At 50.1% G+C, this 19,594-nt stretch overlaps 9 protein-coding genes and 1 non-coding gene across 10 annotated transcripts; 5 read left to right on the top strand and 5 right to left on the bottom strand.

The window, feature by feature from the left end:
* Positions 1-165: 165 nt before the first annotated feature.
* On the bottom strand, positions 166-1,576 carry BDR25DRAFT_332396 (uncharacterized protein; the record flags this gene model as incomplete). The annotated part of the gene is made up of 4 exons (XM_033692746.1): positions 166-242; positions 291-415; positions 493-620; positions 854-1,576. The coding sequence occupies 4 exons, from the start codon at positions 1,574-1,576 to the stop codon at positions 166-168; spliced, it is 1,053 nt and encodes a 350-aa protein (XP_033551134.1).
* A 341-nt stretch (positions 1,577-1,917) lies between these two features.
* On the top strand, positions 1,918-2,871 carry BDR25DRAFT_351849 (uncharacterized protein; the record flags this gene model as incomplete). Its single annotated transcript, XM_033694925.1, has 5 exons — positions 1,918-1,922; positions 1,997-2,188; positions 2,241-2,272; positions 2,320-2,460; positions 2,486-2,871. 5 exons carry the CDS (start codon positions 1,918-1,920, stop codon positions 2,869-2,871), a joined length of 756 nt encoding a protein of 251 aa, XP_033551133.1.
* Positions 2,872-4,234: 1,363 nt separating this feature from the next.
* Positions 4,235-5,400, bottom strand: BDR25DRAFT_281158 (uncharacterized protein). Its single transcript, XM_033687867.1, has 2 exons — positions 5,103-5,400; positions 4,235-5,043 (listed from the first exon to the last, which is right to left on the bottom strand). The coding sequence occupies exons 1-2, from the start codon at positions 5,152-5,154 to the stop codon at positions 4,724-4,726; spliced, it is 372 nt and encodes a 123-aa protein (XP_033551132.1). The 5' UTR covers positions 5,155-5,400; the 3' UTR covers positions 4,235-4,723.
* Positions 5,401-5,600: 200 nt separating this feature from the next.
* On the top strand, positions 5,601-6,311 carry BDR25DRAFT_197026 (60S ribosomal protein-like protein L28; the record flags this gene model as incomplete). The annotated part of the gene is made up of 5 exons (XM_033684349.1): positions 5,601-5,643; positions 5,693-5,787; positions 5,837-5,860; positions 5,939-6,063; positions 6,155-6,311. Coding segments are annotated over 5 exons (444 nt in total), but the record flags the coding sequence as incomplete, so codon positions are not given.
* A 647-nt stretch (positions 6,312-6,958) lies between these two features.
* On the bottom strand, positions 6,959-8,215 carry BDR25DRAFT_120684 (RNA-binding domain-containing protein). The gene is made up of 2 exons (XM_033683701.1): positions 7,752-8,215; positions 6,959-7,689 (listed from the first exon to the last, which is right to left on the bottom strand). Exons 1-2 carry the CDS (start codon positions 8,151-8,153, stop codon positions 7,102-7,104), a joined length of 990 nt encoding a protein of 329 aa, XP_033551130.1. The 5' UTR covers positions 8,154-8,215; the 3' UTR covers positions 6,959-7,101.
* Positions 8,216-9,344: 1,129 nt separating this feature from the next.
* On the top strand, positions 9,345-12,160 carry BDR25DRAFT_256055 (uncharacterized protein). The gene is made up of 4 exons (XM_033686392.1): positions 9,345-10,158; positions 10,208-11,041; positions 11,110-11,471; positions 11,541-12,160. Exons 1-4 carry the CDS (start codon positions 9,686-9,688, stop codon positions 12,053-12,055), a joined length of 2,184 nt encoding a protein of 727 aa, XP_033551129.1. The 5' UTR covers positions 9,345-9,685; the 3' UTR covers positions 12,056-12,160.
* A 2,401-nt stretch (positions 12,161-14,561) lies between these two features.
* Positions 14,562-15,378, bottom strand: BDR25DRAFT_340814 (uncharacterized protein; the record flags this gene model as incomplete). Its single annotated transcript, XM_033693541.1, has 2 exons — positions 14,878-15,378; positions 14,562-14,813 (listed from the first exon to the last, which is right to left on the bottom strand). Exons 1-2 carry the CDS (start codon positions 15,310-15,312, stop codon positions 14,562-14,564), a joined length of 687 nt encoding a protein of 228 aa, XP_033551128.1. The 5' UTR covers positions 15,313-15,378.
* Positions 15,379-16,168: 790 nt separating this feature from the next.
* BDR25DRAFT_t16 lies at positions 16,169-16,248 on the top strand. The gene has a single exon. It is a non-coding gene; the product is annotated as a tRNA-Gly (tRNA).
* A 163-nt stretch (positions 16,249-16,411) lies between these two features.
* BDR25DRAFT_120603 (DUF410-domain-containing protein) lies at positions 16,412-17,662 on the top strand. The gene is made up of 2 exons (XM_033683700.1): positions 16,412-16,531; positions 16,609-17,662. Exons 1-2 carry the CDS (start codon positions 16,491-16,493, stop codon positions 17,534-17,536), a joined length of 969 nt encoding a protein of 322 aa, XP_033551127.1. The 5' UTR covers positions 16,412-16,490; the 3' UTR covers positions 17,537-17,662.
* On the bottom strand, positions 17,649-19,587 carry BDR25DRAFT_281147 (saccharopine dehydrogenase-like protein). Its single transcript, XM_033687866.1, has 7 exons — positions 19,476-19,587; positions 19,394-19,427; positions 19,310-19,339; positions 19,204-19,256; positions 19,087-19,151; positions 18,823-19,038; positions 17,649-18,768 (listed from the first exon to the last, which is right to left on the bottom strand). The coding sequence occupies exons 1-7, from the start codon at positions 19,489-19,491 to the stop codon at positions 17,794-17,796; spliced, it is 1,389 nt and encodes a 462-aa protein (XP_033551126.1). The 5' UTR covers positions 19,492-19,587; the 3' UTR covers positions 17,649-17,793.
* Positions 19,588-19,594: the final 7 nt, after the last annotated feature.

Genomic DNA, 19,594 nt, shown 5'->3' with positions numbered 1-19,594 from the left:
TGAATGCCCTTGTCCCTTCTAGCCTTACCATTGCAGGACTTGGCAACAAATGAAAGAAATTAGGCCGTTCAAGAGCACGGTGTTGCAAACACGGTTCGAGGCTCTGGTGTGCTTCTAACCCACTTTGTGGATGGCAATCCCGTATGAAGGGGATAGCATGGATGCCTATGGCCGCTCAAGGTCGGACTGAATGACGTCATCAATATACATCTTCACCCTCTCCGCGACTGGTATACTGTGCTCTATTTCTCGTCAACCTTGCCCACAGAGGGATATAATCTTAAGCTCACTTATGCAAAATCCATGTGGCCAGCCTCTTACTTCGTCAACCTCCATAATCGGCTTCCAGTCTTCATCACTGTGCTTACTAAGACCTCTCACCTTAATGAGGTCGTCACGAGTCTCGTCTGCAACCCTGGAAGCCGATTAGACCCCTAGCGAACCGTGATGTTCGAAGTCTCCGCACAGCAGGGAGGGGGAGCTGATACATACCAATGATCCGCTTTCGCAAATAGGAATCGTAGGGCTGGCCGGGGGTGGGGATGCTTGGAAGGGTGTGCTGCCCCCCAGATCTCAGCATCCCACCTGTCACTCGTGATTGTAAGCATCTCATCGCGTGCCTAGCACGGCGGAGGAACAATTAGCATGAGTTCTTTTAGGTAGAGTTTAAGGGTGATTGGTACTAGATCATGACTGATACCCGCATGGCCTGTTGAATTGCCGCTCAACTGGCAGCTCTGCAGGCCTTTGGTTGCAACAAAACATGGGTCTAGGAGTCGTACTCAGGGGCTTCGTACCATGTGTCTTTAACTTGTCAGCGCTGGCAGTCCGGGATCACAAATGAGTTTATTACGTACAGTGCCTGCCTCACCCCATACTTGCTCTTCACGAAAGCAGTGGTCACTCGTGCTGCGTCTGACGGAAACGACATCAGCGAGCTGACGAGAAACGAGAGCATACTGAAAGGCAGAAGTAGTGTCAGAACTTTGACAACGATTGATGCTGTATGGGCAAAATGCAGTCGGTTGAGAAGCCAACTGCTCTTCCTTCCACTTGGACTGTGTGATATGTGCGTGACAGTGGGAAATAGACATATTCCTCCTGCAATTCTGACCCCATTGTCTGGATCGTTGGCGGCCTTTTCTCGTGTCCTGCGAATAATTTCGAGGAGGATGTAGGCTCCTACGGAATGCCCTACTAAAATAACTCTTACATCCGTACCGCCGTTCAAACGATCATAACAGACAACGTCCTCTAGCACCTTGTGAGACTGCGTAATTTGTTCTTCTAATCCGTATGGCGGTCCTTTCTCATGTGGTGGACTTTCTTGAAACTTGGAATCTTCATCGACCTCGAAACCAGAGAGACTGCGCCCAAAGATTCGCAACTTTAATGAGATGGATGATGAGAACTTGGGAGATAGTAAATCGAAGAGATGTGTGAGAAAAGTATAATAGTACTGAATCAGCCCCGGATTCCCAGTGATGAAATACACGAGGTACGTGCGATTTGCCCGGCTGTTTGACGGTGACGCCTCGAGGCTGATGATCGAAGTAACTGGACGAGAAGGCGCCATTGTAAAAAAGTGAAGTCTGGCTTGTTGAGGTCGATGGGAATAGGTTTTGGACACATGCGGCAGCCACGCTAGCCTCAATACGGCAAGGCTCTACTGGTTAAGCGATCGTTATGTGACGAAAAAGCCGCACTCCCAAAACTTACCTTCTTCGACACCAAGTATCTTAGCCAAATAGAGAGCAAACGGCCTTGAAATTAAGCAGGAGTATAGAAAATGGCTATTCTACTTTCTCCCTATACAAAGCTCTTTCCTATTTTTCATGTTCTTGTTCTTGCTGGAAGAAGCCATGTTTATAATATTGAAGTTTAAAGATTCTTGAAATCTTGGCAGATTTTATTGATATGGAGTGCGGCTTATTTTGCCACCCGCGTGTGTGCTTACTTCGTTCTACTTAAGCTCTTAGTGTTTCAGATTGAATAGGAAAATTATGAGCTCTGCGAGTGTCGTATCCACCCTTAGCTTCCCTCCCTCATCACCTATCACTACCTGCTTCGCTCTTGTGAAACCTACCTGGGTAGGATTGGTAGCCAGGCTGTGTTACAGCACGCTATCACGTAACATAAAAGATAATTATGACGGAATATATCTGTTAAATATCTCGCTGGAATCAAGGTCAGCGTTAACAGGATTCTAGTTGCTATCCCAAATGATAAATCGCCCCCAGCATTTCCAACCTAGGTGATGAGACGCAGCAAAGTAAGAGGCTAGCAGCTAGTAGCTAGTAGTAGTTACTCGCAGGTGAGATCGTTCATTGAGCTCCTATGGTGCACTCAATCCTTTAACTTTTCAGTACGTCCATGATATTTGTAGGTCCGGGTCGGGCGTTGTCAAGCACTATTCGATCCAGCATGTCACCTCCTATTTGAACGAGCTCGAGCCTTTGCGTAAACAGTACTACAACTAAAATAGGTGAGATTTTTGATAGTGATTTGCAATCCATGTTCATCAATTCAAAGTATATGCACCATGCTCCGACGATGACATTTATGAGACCTCGGGGATTGCCTACGCCCAAGTCTTACACTACCACATTTGTGCGTACTTCAACCGTGCCGTATGTCGATATGTTCTGTGCTACAGTAATTTCCCCAATAACTAGAATGGCTTCCATCATGACTTTCATCGGCTCACTTGCGCGAACCAGGGTCAGCACCAACATGACAACCTCATGTGCAGGCAGTTCCAACAAGACCATGGCTGCGCCAGCGACACGAATGGCTATTTGGGGCATGGCTGTAACATCAAAGCCAATAAGCCAATATACAGCCCGAAGCCGGGCCTCAGGGCACCAATAATTGATCTTCGACTGCTAACCTCTATATACTCTCCTTACAAGCACCATATATAGTTCAATGCCCTCTCATGCAATTCTACGTACCACACAAGTCTTTCGCCGCTGAAACCTACAGCCGCAAGCCTATCACGCCTAGCAAATCTTCTTCTAAGCATACTGGTTACTCCATGGGTACTTCGCTGCAGAAACCCACTTCAACTAGCAAACCTAGTTGTCTAAAGGACTTCCTCCAAAGCCTACAAGCTCGTTTACGAGACTGCCCATGGTGGCAACATGGACCAAACTGGCAAGCTCCAGCCCCGCTATGTCCTCCACCGCAGGCGATAATTAGTACTACTACCACTACCCCTACTACTACTTCAATGGCCTTTGGGTATATTGCGAATAGAGTTTTCCTGTCTAGGACTTCACTGCGAGCACATGTTTACGACGACTACATATGCTCCCCGCTTCAATAAGTCAGTGTAACCCTGCAGGGGCACGAGTTATGAGAGGAGTCATATATTGTGGACTGAGGGTCCTAGGAGCTATATGATTTATATAGTATTGATTGGGCAGCCCATCGTAGAGCCCTTCGGCTTACAGTAAGTGTTTGAAGTAGGCTCCTGTAGTACGTGGTATTGAATGAGAGTGTATTACACTATAAACGGTGTTTGTATGGAGTGTATATATCAGCCGGGGTCGGAGGCCAATTGGTAAAGCCCTAGGTCCCCGGCTTACAGCTTCTAGAGGTCTTTATCACTACTAGCGAAGGCATGCCTTTTTGTGGACGTATGTAAACCATGGTATCTCTGTATTGTTGGCCTCTTTAGAACGCTCTACTACATTTAAACTTCACCCTTAACTTCGAAAATCGAACTAAAATGTTCGAAATGCCATATTGGAAATGTAAAAGCTCGCAGAAGGGAAAGTCCAAAGAAAAAGAGAAGATCTGCGGATGTGGCAGAGTGCCTCTAAGCAGGCTTTGTAACAAGGAAACTCTGTGATTACTAATAATTGGATTCTGGCATGTTGGCAGGTGGCCAGGGGACGAATGCTGGTGCTTGCTGATCGGGTTGGTAAGCCGGCTTTGGTATGAGTTTTGGCAATGGAGTGGCCGGGGGCATGAATTCCTAGGCAGGAAGAAGATTATCGGGACATAAATGGAGTTTGCTATGAGTTGATGCTGCTGCAACTCTGTGATGGAGCAGAATTGCCCGAACTTAAGATATAGTTTGGCAGATATTTCTTAACGTGGGCAGAAACATATGCACGTTTCTCTCTAGAGGGTCAAGGCCGGGTCGCTCCTCATGTTCTTGCCAAGACTCTTATGTCGCTATGCGACAGGATGAAATTTTCCTTGTCCATGATTGATCGAATGGATTGAAATGGAGTAGGATTCTCCGCATTTCCATGTTCTTTAATTTCCCTCTCGACACAAGCTAAACTACAACTCGAATCATTACAGTTACTCGGCGAGTCTCAGCGGGAAGGTGGTGTAATGGATACATGAAACTGAAGCGATACGATCAAGATGAGCATCGACTCGACCTCGGTGGTTTAAGTGAAGTGCGAGCTGACAGATGACGGGAGAATGCTTTCAGGGATGGGGGAATCAAAGAACAAGGAAGATAAAGACGTGGTAACTGACATAGGAAACGCGATAGCATTCATTCGAACGCGAATGCAGAGTGAAGGGCTTCAAAACACAACTGCTCCAATGCCTCTTCGGCACAGTGTCCTTTTTTGGACCTCAACCGATCCAGAATAAAAGACGCCTGCACCAGGATCGAACAAGCCATCCAACCAGCCTAGCCCATACAAAAGAGATAATTAACCGACATGTTCAACCAAGAGCTGGCCATCTCTCGACCCTAAGAAAAACTAACAAACTTCGGATCCCTCGGCCTCCCATCTGGCCCAATCCCATTCTTCTTGAACCGGTCCTGCATAAAGATCCGCCTTGCTTCATCGAAGCCTACACCTCTCTGCTTCATAATCGCCTGGACCTCGCGCTTGGCCCGGTCATCGAGGCCCTGCCGACTATCTCCGGCTTCGATGTTGGCGCTAAGATCGAAGGCCGAAGAGGAGAGGCCCGCCTCGATATCGTCACGGAAGGAGGTTGGAAGGCGCGTATAGAGAGGTTCGGGGATTGGGAGTCGGTGCAGCCAGTGGTGGCGCGTAAAGTAGGCGGCTGTGGAAATCGATTAGCAGGTGGGGAGACGGGTGAGGAAGGAGCGGAGAAGGGCTTACCGGTAGCGAGCACGAGAAAGGCAAAGGAGAGGGAAAAGAGGATGTAGCCCATGTTGAAATATATATGTGTCTTTGGAGAAGTGTTTGGGAGCTCGGGGGGGCGGGCTCGGGGGTGGGAGACGGCTGATGGGAGGAAGGAGCGACACAGGGAAGATGCGGAACGCAAGAAAATGGCGGCGTGAAGGTCAGATATCACGACGCGCTGTTGCTGAGCTCGTTGCTTGATTCTTGCACCCTACATGAGGTATGAAGGCGTGTGGTGGTTGAGCCCTGGAAGAAAGTGACAGCCAGTGCCAGGCACATCTCGGCTGCCGCTGCGCCCTCTTGATGCGTCGTCGTCACCTGGCCCGTGTCCGCGGCTCCACGGATCAACCTTCCTCCAGGACCCGTCGCGCTAAGCAGAATCTGGCAGCCCACGCGAATTTCGAACTTTACGACCTCAACTCTCCGCAAGCCTCGCTCGACGACATTCCCTCGAAACCCTCAGATATCGTCGTCATGGCTACTAACATCTCCTCTGACCTCATATGGGAAATCACACGTGAGTCCACCTGAGACCTGCTGCGAGAATGAAAGCTCATGGGGTCTAGGCGGCCACAGCGCCACGCTCGTCAAGAGGAAGCAGGCTGGCGGCCAGCAGTTCTCGCGCGATGCCCTAAACCTGAAGAACCAGTACAGGCGCAAGGTACGCATCTACCGCACTTTTCAAAGACAATCGGCTCACATAGTTACAGTATGAGGGCATGGTTAGCGACAAGGTACTCCACCTCGAACCCCCGTCCACGACACGAAAACAAGATGAATCCAGGCGTACGGAAACTGATTGGGAATAATAGGCCATTGGTGTTCAGGGAACTGAGAGTGGTGGTGTCACACTCCTGACCAAGAAGGCCAATAAGGCAAACGCACCTTCCACCCAGATCCAGTCGACAACCTTCGGTCCGAACAGGTCAACGCGCAAGTACGTATAGCTTCGATTAGCAGGTATCATCCAAGAGATTTGGCGAGGTATTTAGGGGTACGTGTGCTGTGGGCTAAGATTTCACTTCTAGGACTTATTCATCAATCGTCAACAGCACCGCCAAGCATGGATACCGACCAGACCTGCGCAAAGACGCCGTTGCCCGCGCCTCCGCTATTCGCAAGAGCTCGAAGCCAGTGAAGAAGGACCAACCTACGAAGTTGAGGGGGGCTAAGGCGAGGGCTGCCGCGAAGGCATAGTTATCAAAGGGAATGGTGTTCACTTCATTCAATTCATTCGGAAAATTAACCCTTCCATTGGAGTGCGAGGGTAATGGCTACAGCTGCCTCATGAAAAGACTTTCAGCCATGATATCATCCGTGCCTTGACCTGAAGTGCTTGACAACAACTTGGCACACTACCGAAATCTGAGCATCTCTCCCTCCCTGACTCCCGTTCCCGTACCTATGCTTTGGCTAAGTACGCCGAAGGCAATCCGCAAGAAGAGAGAAAGATGAGTGCCCCACAATTAGTAACCCCACAGAGTTCATTGCCTACAACCTTAGATTCGTGCTGATTCGTGCTCCCTGAAAAATCCGCCATTGAATCCCAGCCACGCTGATGCAGGCAACCTCGTTCGGTAACCCCAGTGCATAGGCCTTTGGTAACTTGAAGATCGGGGGCCCCTGTCTTGGATAGTCCCTTCTCGGAATGATGTAAAGTCCATATCCGGCTGATAGAGGCTATTCCCATTGCTCATGAGTCCGGGGAAATTGTCCCAAGGCTGTCAGAATCAGCAGTGCGGCATCTGGTGCAACTGCATTAGATCGGAAGACAACGATCCAAGCACATTCACCACCATCAGAAACAAAATACCTCAAAAGGGTTGAGATAGCTTCCAATTGCCACAAATGATGAAGGGAATATTGAGTTTGTAACAATCCACCATTAATGCGCAAGGGCCTGCCAAGGTTGTTACACTCATCTAGTCAGGAGCTTGATACACTTGGATTAGACCAAAGACTATGAAGCAAGTCTTCAGCGCCGGGGATATCCAGGTGGGACTTGAACTTGAGGTATTGGATATCCAGCACCAGGGCCCTGGCCTGGGGCGGCTGGGAATGCAGGTGTGTTTGGCGGCACGAAACCATGCGGTGGTGTGTTGGTGAAGCCAGCGGGCGGCGGATAGAAGTTGGCTGGGGTCCCACTTGGGGGGCGAGCTGGTAACCCCGACGGGGGAGGAGGAAGGGAGACAGGCGCACGGGGAGGGGGGGGTCCGTATCCTGTGGGTCCATTCGGAGGTCCATGGGCGCCGCGACCATCGCCGCTCATCAAAGCTTGCGGAGCGCTGGGGACTGGGGCTGGTTGTTGTTGAAACACAGCCGGGTTGATGGCTTGGAAAGCGGGCGTGACACCATGGGCTTTGGCCTGCTTTGCGAGCAGCCTCTCCGCTTCGTCGCCATGGCGCTCACCCTTGCCATCCTTCTTGTAGGCATACTGCACTGAGATTTCCTTATTCATCATGTATTGGCCGTTCATGTTGGCGATGGCGGCGTCGGAGGACTCAAAGTCAGCGAAGGAAACAAAGGCGTAACCCTTGGACATATTCATGTCGTCGCGAGCGACCTGGGGCGCATTAGCTAAGGGGGGGACGTGGGAAATGGGGCGCAGGGCATGGGCATGCTCACCTTGGGGATGTTGACCAGCGGGCCGAAGCGGCTGAAGGTATCATACAATTCCTTCTCAGCGACCATGGTATCGAGATTGCCGATGAAGAGCTCAGCGCCGATCTCAACAGTCTTCTGCTTGTCGGCCGAGGCCTTGTTCACGCGGATGGGCTTGCCGTGGATGCGCACGCCATTCATAATCTTGGAGGCGTAGTCGGCGTCCTCCTCGGTCATGAATTCGACAAAACCGAAACCCTGGTGAGACTGGGTGACGCGGTCTTTGGGAAGGTGGACATTTCGAACGCGGCCGGCCTGGATCATGAGCTCCCAGATCAGCGTGTCGGTGGCGCGCTCGTCGAGATTACCGACGTAGACGGTGGCCTCCTTGTCCTGCTCCCAGTGGCGGGCGGCGGAGCCTGACATGGCGGCGGCGACTGCTGTAGTGGGTGGTGGTGGTGGTGATGGTGATGAAGGAGTAGCGGGTTGTGTTGCGACTTCGTGATTTTCTCTCCATAAACCTTTGGCACAGTTAGCCAGGTGGGCTAGCGTCTTGGCTGCGTCGGCGAATCTCCGGCTAAGCGTCGAGATTTTTTTTGGTGTGCTCTCCAGTAGACGGTTGTCTAACTCCCAATCCGACGGCAACGACAACGATCTCTTTTCCTACTTCTGCCTGCATCCCACCATGTTCCAGCTGTCGGAAGAGTCAAAGGTATCTGAGAGTATCCCTCTTCTGTCAATTGGTGAGCTAACCCCTTAGCAGGAGCGCATCGCCCGCATCATCGACGTTTCTCGCGTTGCCATTCACTAGTATGCCGCCTTCAATCTGCTCCACGTCCTCGCATTGACAGCTTGCAGCGGCTACCTCCCTCTGATTCTCTACCTAGGTATGGCCCTGGCCCGGTACTGGCACGAGCACAGAGCTAATCGATGGCAGGCTATTCCCGCAGCGAACCAAAGCCTTCTCTTATTCGGTGAGCCCGTTGTAACGCACAATGCCTTTTCACGGCCTCCTGACGCCGACAGACTCTTCTCTCCTCTTGCATAGACACTGGGTATCGCGACAGAGGATCCATCCTCAACAGTCCCAGTGCCCCTCCATGTACATTAGCACCACCATGATGTCGGGCGTGATTTTAGCAGCAGCAGCACGGGTTATGGTCTGTGGTAGAGCGGGCGGTTGATGCGGCATGCCCACCTGGCATGGCCCTGGGGCTGATCTCCTCTTTTGCATACACATGTACATGAACACTCTTCTTTGGGACGCCCTACAGCCTCATCGGGCCAGGCGGCCCTGCAGGGGCCACATGGACGCCCCAAGCAACGAACAAAATGCACCGCATCCTGATGCATCTTTCGATGGCATCTGTGGCGTCTCCTCACGTGAAGTTCAGACTTGCTGCAAGTCGAATGGCGCACCTCAACGGAGCACATGCACCAGCCCAAGACGACCGTTACCGCAACGCCTCATCAGAGTCAATTTCGTCTGACTGATAATAACCCGCTCTGGGGATTTCCTGTTTCGTTGCGCCACACACCAATAGCGTTCCAGAACCCACCCCACGTGCCGACATGGCTGGCCGCCTCGACTCCCGTCTTCCTCTCCCCATCGTCACCTTCTCTTTCTCTTCGCCTCTGCTCCAACTTGGACCAGTGAGCGTTAGAATCGCAGCCATCACGAAACCCAACGGAGCTCCCACCCCAGCCCCATGGCTTTGGGCTCTTACGTCCCCCAGCTCTCGGCTGGCCATCCCCGGAAGCCCCCACGCTCATCATCTGCCTTGTGTATATCGCAACCCTCCCCCAATCGATTGCAGTTCAGTCCTCCAGCTTTCATAGACATGTCTTCGTCGTGCTCTTGTGGTCTGCTCTTCAGCCAGTAGTACCTTGTTTATCATTTCCCCCTCTAGTCATTCCTCATTCTTTGCACGAAGCTATCGTTTCGCTAGACTGTTACTATGGCAGGACTTCCAAGCATCGGGGACATCCTGATGTTGTCACAATTAGCATGGAAGATCGGTAGAGCCTTTACAGCGGGCCGGAAGGGTGCGCCGACCGAGTTTCTCGAAGTCGAAACCGAGATCAACGGCCTGGCCAAAGCTCTCAAGCTCTTAGCCGAAACCTTGTTCGCTGACCTAGATGAAAGTCTGCTTGAAAAGGCGGACAAAGAGACCCAGGCAGGAGTGGCTACGATAGTGCTGTCCTGTCAACGGACAGTGAATGACCTGGATTCTCTGATGGACCAGTATCAGGTTATCAAGAAGCATCGAACCGTGGGTGGTTTCGCCATTGAGAGAACATGGAGCGACCTGGTGCTAGCCAGCTACAAAACTATGATGTGGACAACCGAGGGCGGTAACATCCAGAATCTACGGAACATGCTCCGAATGCACACAAGTTCCATCGCTCTAACAATGCAAGCAATGCAAAGGTATGCTGTGGATGAACCCTTGTTGGAGCTCTCACTAACTTTCTACCAGTAAATCGTTAGCTCGACTGGAGAGTGTCGTCGCCCCTATGGCAGAAAAGATCGACAAGATTCATCATAGGACCGGAAGCCTCGGCGAGCAGCTTGAGGAAGTACGTCGCATCGCTATCGAAATCGCCGGTGACACTCTACCGCTGCGGCCAACACGTGATCTAGAGAGCCCCCCTCAGGGCTCTCCCCTCTTGGATCGATCTCGACAAACACCGCTATCTACCGAAACGATCCCGACACGGCAGTACTTTCCTCCGCGGCAGAGCTCGAACAATGCTGCTTCCTTTCCTGAGCTGAGTAATTCCGAAGCTCTCCCATCCGCCACAGCAAGGAAGCGATTCTCGGAGTTTAGTTTTGGGGGGCCTTCGGGAGGTGCAAAATCTCAGTCTCTTGAAATACGTACCTACGAGACCCCAGTAGCTCCATCATCCAAACGCTTCTCTGAACTCAGTATTGAGGGATCTTCCCCTCAATTCTCAGGCAGCTATCCGCCTTCAGATGCAGGAACACACAGTGGATGGTCAAGTCCCGCTACCAGTCGGAACTCATTTCTCCACCACCAGCCCTCCAAGAAAGAATCTAGACTCCCAATGACACCAGAAATGACCGAGCCTACGGCAAGGCCAGATTCAACGATAATGCCTCCACTCCCACCACCAGCTCTAGACATTCCGCCAGATCCTGGAGTCGATAAGGCCATGTCGGTCTCCAAGCTGAGTCTTGTTCCTTCGCTACCACCAGACATCATCAAGCTACACCGGAGCTCGACGACCTCCAGCCAGAGGGACTTGTTCGAGAAGGCGGCTTTCCGGAATTCTGCTATCTTATGTGACGTGTAAGCGAGGTTCATTTGGTCCCCCACACCAAAAAAATTGACCATCCCCGATTCCTAACAATGCACAGCCGCGGTTCTCTCGTTGAATACGCTCAGAAAGTCTCTTCAGAAGAGGACTCGCACGACGTTGAAATGATTAAGGCATGCCAGGAATGCCGCATCGCCGTCGTCCGTAAACGGGAGACGTCAGAGGATAATTCAGTACGCATGATGACATCAATCTGGGTGTTTAGCGATGATAATATCGTACGATTGCAGTTGAAGCTTGCGGATGGAGAAATTTATCTCCCATATTCGAGTTATTTTAACCCGGAGAAGATTAGCGTGACAGTACCGTGCGAGCTCAGGTTCCATGATGTGAGATATGGGACAAGACCGCTCAAGATTGCGAAGACCCATTGGGTTAATTATTATTTTGAAGACACGAGTGGTAAGGCTTCTACTACCCATTCCGCACTCTTTTCGATCCAAGAAATGTTGACATAGACTGAAACTACAGCATCAACCCTTTTCCAAAACGAAATCATGGGGCGTTCCCTCCTCAGCACATTCCGCACAGAAAAGACGCTCCGCATCCACGAAGGCCTTTCCGGCGCCTTCTCCTATCAAGAACAAATGTGCGGGATGGAAAACCTGCGCATCTGGGAGGATGAAACGACAGGCGCAGTTATCGCAATGATTCATTACTCTGCTCAATTTCGATTAGGTTACCTCTCATTTTATCTCAATAGCTCTAGAAATCCAATCAGGCTGAAGGATGAAGGGGGGAAAGAGATCAAGATTAAAGGGCTAAGGGTGCCATTGGAAAAGGTCGGTGTTACGAGAAAAGACAGCGGGGCAGGAGTTGCGGGTGAAGGGAAAGTGGAGAGGAAGGAGAAGGAGCTTGATAAGAGGAAAATCGTTAGTGGAGTGCGGATTGAGTTTGGAAGTGAGCACGAGAAGAGAAATTTTATAGCCCTAGTGAAGGATGTGCAGAGGACAATGCTGGAGTTGCCCGATTTGATTGGAGTATAGAGAGGACCGTGGGAAGATATTCATCAAAGACCTGAACAGGACTTAGTGATTGCATGCCGGTGCGATATATCATCCAAGAACCAGGTAATGCTGATCAGATCTAATACGACCAGATTTTCTAAACAATTTAGCAAGCTCGCTTAACACGCAGAAATCCTCGGAACATGTTTATGTACAGAGTGGAAGACATCGTCACTAGTAAGCGTTATATACATTCTCGTCCATAGCATTGACTCATTGAGCCATTCAATCTAGTCTCAATATCCATACGTGAACCTGTGACAATTCCTAAATACCGACCACTCAATTTATTCAGGTCTGCGCCGTACAAGTACTACGACAACTTTCTACCTCAAAGCTTCCTACTTCAAAATCTGTCATAGTCTCGAACGCTGAACATCGTTTCTGGCCAGCTAGTGGCCCACCAGCGCAACTATCATCGGGCCGTATCTCAAGACAACAGATGTCGCCATTCAAGATTTCGAAGAGAATCGGAGTATTTACAGGGATAGGCCCCGAGTTGAAGGGAAGGGTGGTGATTTTGACGCACCGAGTGTTTGTGGTGAGCCTGTTTTCAGAGTCATAAAGAAGGTTGTTGGAGTCGGCGGCATAAACAGAGTTTACATTTTCAAACCAGTAAAAATTATCATCAGTGGATGTGAAGGTCCAGAAGCCATCCGTGGCCTTTGGAGTGAAGCCCGAGGGTGATGAGGGGAAGAGGGTGTAGACGAAACCTCGGTCCAAGCCGCCGTGGGACCTGTGGTAGTTGAGTCGGTCCAGGTATTACTGAAGGAGCCTGATTCGCTTGATATCATGCTAGATGGCAAGCTTATGAACATCGTGTTTTCGTGAAGAGATTTCGTTGATATGGTAGGCGACAGAGTACTCTCCAAACTAATTTGTTGCAGAAGGGGGGAATCTCAGACGGAGCCCTTCACAGTCTTCCCAATAACGCCCATGGTGCGCACAACAGCCTTTGACACACTCTTGGAAGTCGCCATATTTAGTCTTCGGCTCGTATAATGTAGATATTTACCTAATTTTTGGCCGCATTTCCCACAATCATCATGATCAGTCGCCAAATCAGCACCGCCACGCGGTTCAGAAGGGCTTGAGTGAAGGTACTGCGATTAGAGTAGTGATATTAGGCGTCGTTTCTGATGTTGTAGTTGACACTAATATTTTGTGAGTGGTGACTTCAAAGGCTGTGACTCGTCGCGTCGAAATCTGGGGAAATGTAATGTCGGATGTAGTTGGAGGGTAGCTAACAGAAGTGTTGTACAACTTAGCGAAGTTAGAGCCTTCATAGGATCCTCTAGCCCCTAGCAAGCCTCACTCGAGAACTGCTGTAAATGGAAAGGCCTGGCTGAACACGTAGTTGCAAAACATGCTCGCGCCGAAAACAGAAATAAATTCGACCTCAGGAGCAACGACTGTATTGGCTGTGGAACAGCAGTGATGCACTCGTCGACGATTTCAGGAGTGCCGCCTCGGCAACTGCTCCAGCGAAGAACCCCTCGCAAATGGTAGAAAGTATTTCCGAGATAAGGTTGTCAGCAAATACCTAGCCATCTCCGTGGGAAGCGTCCACTTTACCAGCGACGAATCCACCAAGCTCTTCAGCAAATGCTTGGATGTTGTCTGAGGGGGCTCGAAGACGCGGTTTGTAAACGGTTCTGTTGTATGTATTCGGGCCAAAGATATACGTGTCAACAGAGAGCTTGTGTAGTAAACAATACAGTGCTGTGACGGATTACTCTACTCGGGCTTTGAGGCTAAGCTCACCCAACATGACCTGACATATACTTTGACTTTCTGGGGACCAGGATGTATTTGGGTAGATTTTGGATTTAGTATTCGGTTAGCACGTAAGGCTAGGCTCGCAGGGGGGACGTTTAACGAGTTTAGGGTAAATGGTGTGAGAGGATGAAGCGCCAAGATATATATCTGCTCTCCACCCGCTTGTCCCCAGTCTGAAGGGAGGCTGAATACACAGTGGTATGGCCCCCGGAAAGCTAGTGGGGCAGGAGAGGGAATAAAACGCTGGTGTTTTCAAATAAGCAGGAGAGTAGGACAGGAAATCTGAGGGTGGCAGAAAACAAATATTCACTAGCAAGAAGTGCCGAAAGCTGCCCAGTTTGACCATGCTGTTAAGCGTGCAACAGTAGTAACAGAAGAGTAAAGAGTCGTAGAGACTAAGAGAAACCTGGAAACGCAAAACTTATTAAGGTAACTGTGCGATTCGTTGAGCAAAACAAAGTTTGCCATAGCATAAAGCAATCCTGATAAGCTCTTAGAAGTGAAAGAATTGCAAACACGCTGAGACTAGGTTAAGAGAATCCCGGTGGCAAGGCTGGCAGCAGGCTGACCTCTCAAGAGCAGAGCCGGGCTACAATCCATTGTAGTACTCCCTAGTAGTCTCTCTGCAGTTTAAGGCCGGGAAGAAGCTGCGATTAGATAGCGGATTCAAGTGCTTTAGAAGTAATATATAAAAGGCTAGATAAATTTATATAGTATCTACAAGTTTAACCGTCATTGATGGCAACGGTGTACGAATAATGACTGTTGCTGGATCAGAGCGTGATACATTCCCTGCTCTCCCTGGCCCTCCCACATCATCATCAGGAAGAAGATGCCTATCCCGTATCGCTTGTTGATGCTTGCGGTAGTCAGGTCTTACTAAACCAGGTGGGTTTTTAGACCAATCTGGATCGGGGTGGCATCTGCAGCCCTTAAACATATTGTTATCCTCGGGATCCTGTAAACGTATCCATTAGTTCTCGTTCTACTGTGAAAGCGAGTATTATTGTGATGCAACTTACACCTTTGCATTTCCCATTCTCGTCTTGGCCACCACACTCGAGACAGTAGAATCTTTTGGTGATGTCGGGACATCCAAATTCGTCGAGTATGTAATCGTCCTCGTTAGATGACTCTGAGGTGACCTTTGACTTTTCCTTGGCTTTTTCTTTGTCCTTTTTCTGGGGCTGTGCTTGCGCTCCCCCACCCCCAGATGAGCTCGTCTTAACGTATGCTAGCTTTCTACACTCTGGCCCCCCTAAAAGGAATTGCGACGTGCATTGGTCCGCTGCCACGACTGGACGGTCTTTGTTGGTGAGTATTTGGGCTTGAGATTGATTTTGTGATGTTGTTCGAAAATAGCAAGGATACGTCTGAGAAGCGCGGCAGTTAAAAGCGCCTGGGCCGCGAGGGAAATGGTGATAGAGGTTAGGTACAACATAGTTCAGCGCCGTCATTTGATCTCAAAAAGTACAAGATGCGATGAGATAAAGAGAATGCTCAAATGCCAGAAAGAGTCGCTATAGGGAGAAAGCACAATGGTTGCCAGTGACGAAATGATACACAATCGCCCCACCAAAAACAGCCCTGTCGTGCCTATGTTCCTTCAGCCCCTGGTGGTTCCACGTGATATTGTTCCACGTGACCCTGTGTCAAGGGTGAACATAGGTTTTCTCACGATCCATACCATCTAGAGGATCCACCAAGCGTCGGTAATAGGGCGGTAATACTGACTGCTAAGGGGGCCTTGTGCTGCTGCGCTACACTTAAAAAATCACTCTAAAGCGTTACAAGGGGCGGTAGAGCCTTGCAAGCCGGTACTATGTCAGACAGGCAGGACATGAAATATGGAAGAAGTGATGTACTGTGGGCTGAGGGTCCGAGGAGCTATATGATTTATATAGTATGCATTGTACACTTCCTAAGCTTGAAGGTCAACCTTCGCGACGCTTTCGTATTGAACCTGGTTTCTGGTTGAGTCCGGGAGGGCGAGTACGTCTCATTCTGTGCCTGCCCAGGTGGGTGCGGTTAATAATGCGCTGGTATCTTCCTGTAAAATGAAATTCAAGAGAATCTGGTAAGGACACATAAAATAATAATTTATTTTTTTGTTACTTTCATCTGATAATACCTGCTTTTATGACCTAAACCTAGTGAATTGATGTTTTCTTAGGTCGCGTAAAGGGCTTAATTTTAGACTGAAAAGAGCGGTACAAAAACTATGCATGTGAAAATTGTAAAACATTATTCAAATATGTCTACTATATATTGATTAAAATTTGCCAAATAATAATAATCTACGAAGTTCTCAATGCACCGATAGTTTAGGGGTAGAATTGAAGCTTCCCATTCGATGTCTGCTTCAGGCGCGGGTTCGAGTCCCGCTCGGTGCAATCTCAGCCTGTCAATTTGTTTTTTGCTTACTGGTTGGTGCTGGTTACAAGTCGTTGCTAGTCGTTGATAAAGGCTTGGAGTTACCTTTTTGTTGTCCAGAGCTTGTGCAGGTGGGTCAGGTGTATGGATTCCTGCATCGTGTCTGTGCGTCATTGCTGCCATCACACCTGCCCTGGTGCTCCCATCCCCAAGAACATCTTCCCCGCTACCTTTTTGCTAAACTTTCCCTAAAATTCCCACAATGTCCAAGATAGAAAAGACGATACAACGGCAGCAAGAAAAGTATGCCAACCCCATCCAACCTACCCTCTGCCCTCTACCCCGCCCTTGCCCTTCACGGAAGCTGCTGACATCGACAGGATCGTAGAAGGCCAGTTCTACGAAGCCCACCAACAACTCCGCGTCATCGCCTCACGCTACACGAAACAATCCAACTGGCCAGCCGCAACCGACATCCTATTCTCGGGCGCCCAGTCCCTCCTGAAAGCCGGCCAAGGTGGTTCTGGCGGCGACCTATGCATATTCCTCCTCGACGTCTTCAACAAAGCTGAGACTAGGCCTGATGCGGAGAGCAAGGGAAAATTGTTGAGCTTGTTGCGCGCGTTTCCAAAAGAGGAGCCGACGAGGAAGAAGTTCGTGAACGAGATGGTTGCGTGGAGCTCGAGGTGGGGAGAGTATCCGGCTGGCGATCCGGAGATACATCATGTTGCGGGAACCTTGTATGCGGATGACTTGGAGCCGTACGATGCGGAGCGGCACCTTATCCTGGGTACCAAAGACTCCCCGGAGACGCTCGCACAACTCGAATATTCCTGGTATACTGTCGATGAATCACATACTGCGCCTCTCTACGCGGCTCGCGCAATCCTGCCCTATCTACTCACGGGAAACCTGCGCGCTGCAAATAAATTCTTCCTCCTTTTCACCTCCCGCTTATCTCGAGGTTCTAATCTCAGCGTCCAAGAAGTCTCAACGTCATCTTCCGACCTCAGGGTATATCCCAGTCTTCCGTTACTGAATTTCCTTGGGCTATTGCTGTTAGCAGTGGAGAGGGGAGAAGCGGCGCTGTTCAGGCAGCTGAAGAGTCATTATGCTGTTCATCTCAAGGATATGAATTGGGGTGAGGCGTTAGATCAGATAGGGGAAATGTACTTCGGTATCAAGATGCCAAGACAAGGAAATCCGATGATGGACATGCTGGGAAACATGTTCATGGGTGGCATGGGCGGAGGTGGGAAGAAAGGGAAGAGCATCGATACCCCCGCACCTGCACCAGGACTAGATTGAGGTGAAAAGGAGGCGGTGTGAAATACCATGAGATGGATTTCAGTACATCGAAGCGCACAGCTTTCCAGTATCCAAGCCATTCTGGTACCTGGGCAGGTAGAGTACGAAATATCACGTCTACCACCGCACGACTCGTCACTCCGCCACTGCAAATAAGTACCATTGTGAAGGTTTTGTCTAACCCCTAGGGCCGAATTTTGTGGCCAGAACATTCTGTTTCCTGTGCAAACCCCCAAGCCTGGAGAAACACATACATCTTATGAGATAGTCTTCTCCTTGAATTGAATGCCATACTTCTCCGACAGCGTTGTCATCAGCGGCTTACAGATCTCTGGTGTCATGGGTGCTAGGATGCCCTTTTCCTTAATTGTTCCATCAAGCACCTGCAGCACCGCAACCGCACAGGGCACACCCACCAACTTCGCCATAGCCGAGTATCCCTTTGGATCACCATACTCGGCAAGAGTTGACGTGCGAGTCTCCTTGCTGCCATCCTTATTCTCAATCTCGAACTTATGCTGCAACATCACGAAATCGCGTTCACCCTCCTCATACTGCATCTTCTGCTCTAGTGTTGCACAGAGCGTGTCAAGGGGATTGTCGCGAGCTATGATCTCCTGGTTGGAAAAGAGGCCGACCCAACGAAGGCCGTCCATGATGCGATTCTTCTCGTCCGTATCCTTGAAGCTAGTCCTCGAGCTAATAGCCCAGATGATATCCTCCTCTTTGTCGCTGGTCGCACCCACAATCTTTGCAGTAGCATCCCTCCAGGTACGCTGTGTGCCCTCCTTGAGGAAGTCCTTGGGCTCCTCTGACAGGAATCCGATGTCGACAAAGCACTTAATGTACTCCGGGAAACCCTGGTAACGAAGCGTGCCGCGGATGATGGTTTGAGCTTCTGGAATGCTGTAACGCTCCTTATACGGTGTGGAGTCACGATTGGGGTATGCGACGAAAGCATAGCCCGGGTAGATAAAGTACGGTCTGGCCTCTCCCATCAACTTGTCTCCCGCCACTTCTACTATCTTACCATCTTTATAGAACTTGGCTGCGTTGCCCAATGCTAACAACACGCCGCGCGAGCTCCAAGAGAACTTGTACCCGAGGGGATTGTCTGAATCCTCGGGGGCTGGTAGGCCACCGCAGTATGACAGAAAGGACAGGACTTTACCACCGGCCTTGTGGACTTCGTCGATGGTGAGGACAGCAGAAAGATGGTCGATTCCGGGGTCCTAGTAACTTTAGCAGTGGGTTTAACGAGCAGTTCTATCGGTTAAAAAACCTACGAGGCCAATCTCGTTCATCACAGTTATTCCAGCCTCCTTCGCGGCGGCGTCGAGCTCCATCATTGCCGGGGAGACGTAGGAGGTTGTGACGACATCCCTCTTCTTGCGAATGGCGGATTTGATGACGGTGGCGTGGTGAGTATAGGGGATTAAGCTGATGACAAGGTTGACCTTCTCAACCTCAGCGTCGAGAGCTTTCTCGTCATTCACATCGAGCTAGCACCTTTAGCGACTCTCCGAATCGTGGTGTAATGGCGGGCTCACACTGATCGGATGAGCATTCTTGATGCCCTTTGCCAGGTTCTTGGCCCTTTCCAAAGTCCTGCAAGCTGGCCAGATGAGTGTCTCAAATTGCTGTAGACTCGATGATTCCAACCATACCAACAGTGACTTTGATACCCGAGTTTCCAAGAATCTCTGCCGTTGGTCGGGTCCTTCGTTCTGGTCAATTTGGCCCGCTTTGTCCTGTGTAGGAGATGGATCTTACACGAAGCCTGCACCAAGCAGGAGAACCGACCTAAGAGTAGATTAGATGTGCTGGTTGTGAGAAAACCTCAAGCCTTGCACTTACTTGTGAGAGCCTCCAAGCACAGATTCAAATTTGTCGAGTACAAATTAGCCGGGGAGTAACAGAGGGGAAAGGCCACACTCACGGAACATTGAGTCCATTCTGGGTGGTATGGAAGTGTCTTCGTGGACACACAATCAATTAATCGGGCTTTTTAAGTATAGGAAGAAAAATTGACTCCGATGCTCGGTTCGGACTGCAAAA

This window comes from Lindgomyces ingoldianus (assembly GCF_010093535.1).
Source record: "Lindgomyces ingoldianus strain ATCC 200398 unplaced genomic scaffold BDR25scaffold_7, whole genome shotgun sequence".
NCBI lineage: Eukaryota > Fungi > Ascomycota > Dothideomycetes > Pleosporales > Lindgomycetaceae > Lindgomyces > Lindgomyces ingoldianus.
The sequence above is the reverse complement of the archived record's forward strand: the minus strand, read 5'-3'. Positions and strand labels throughout refer to the sequence as shown.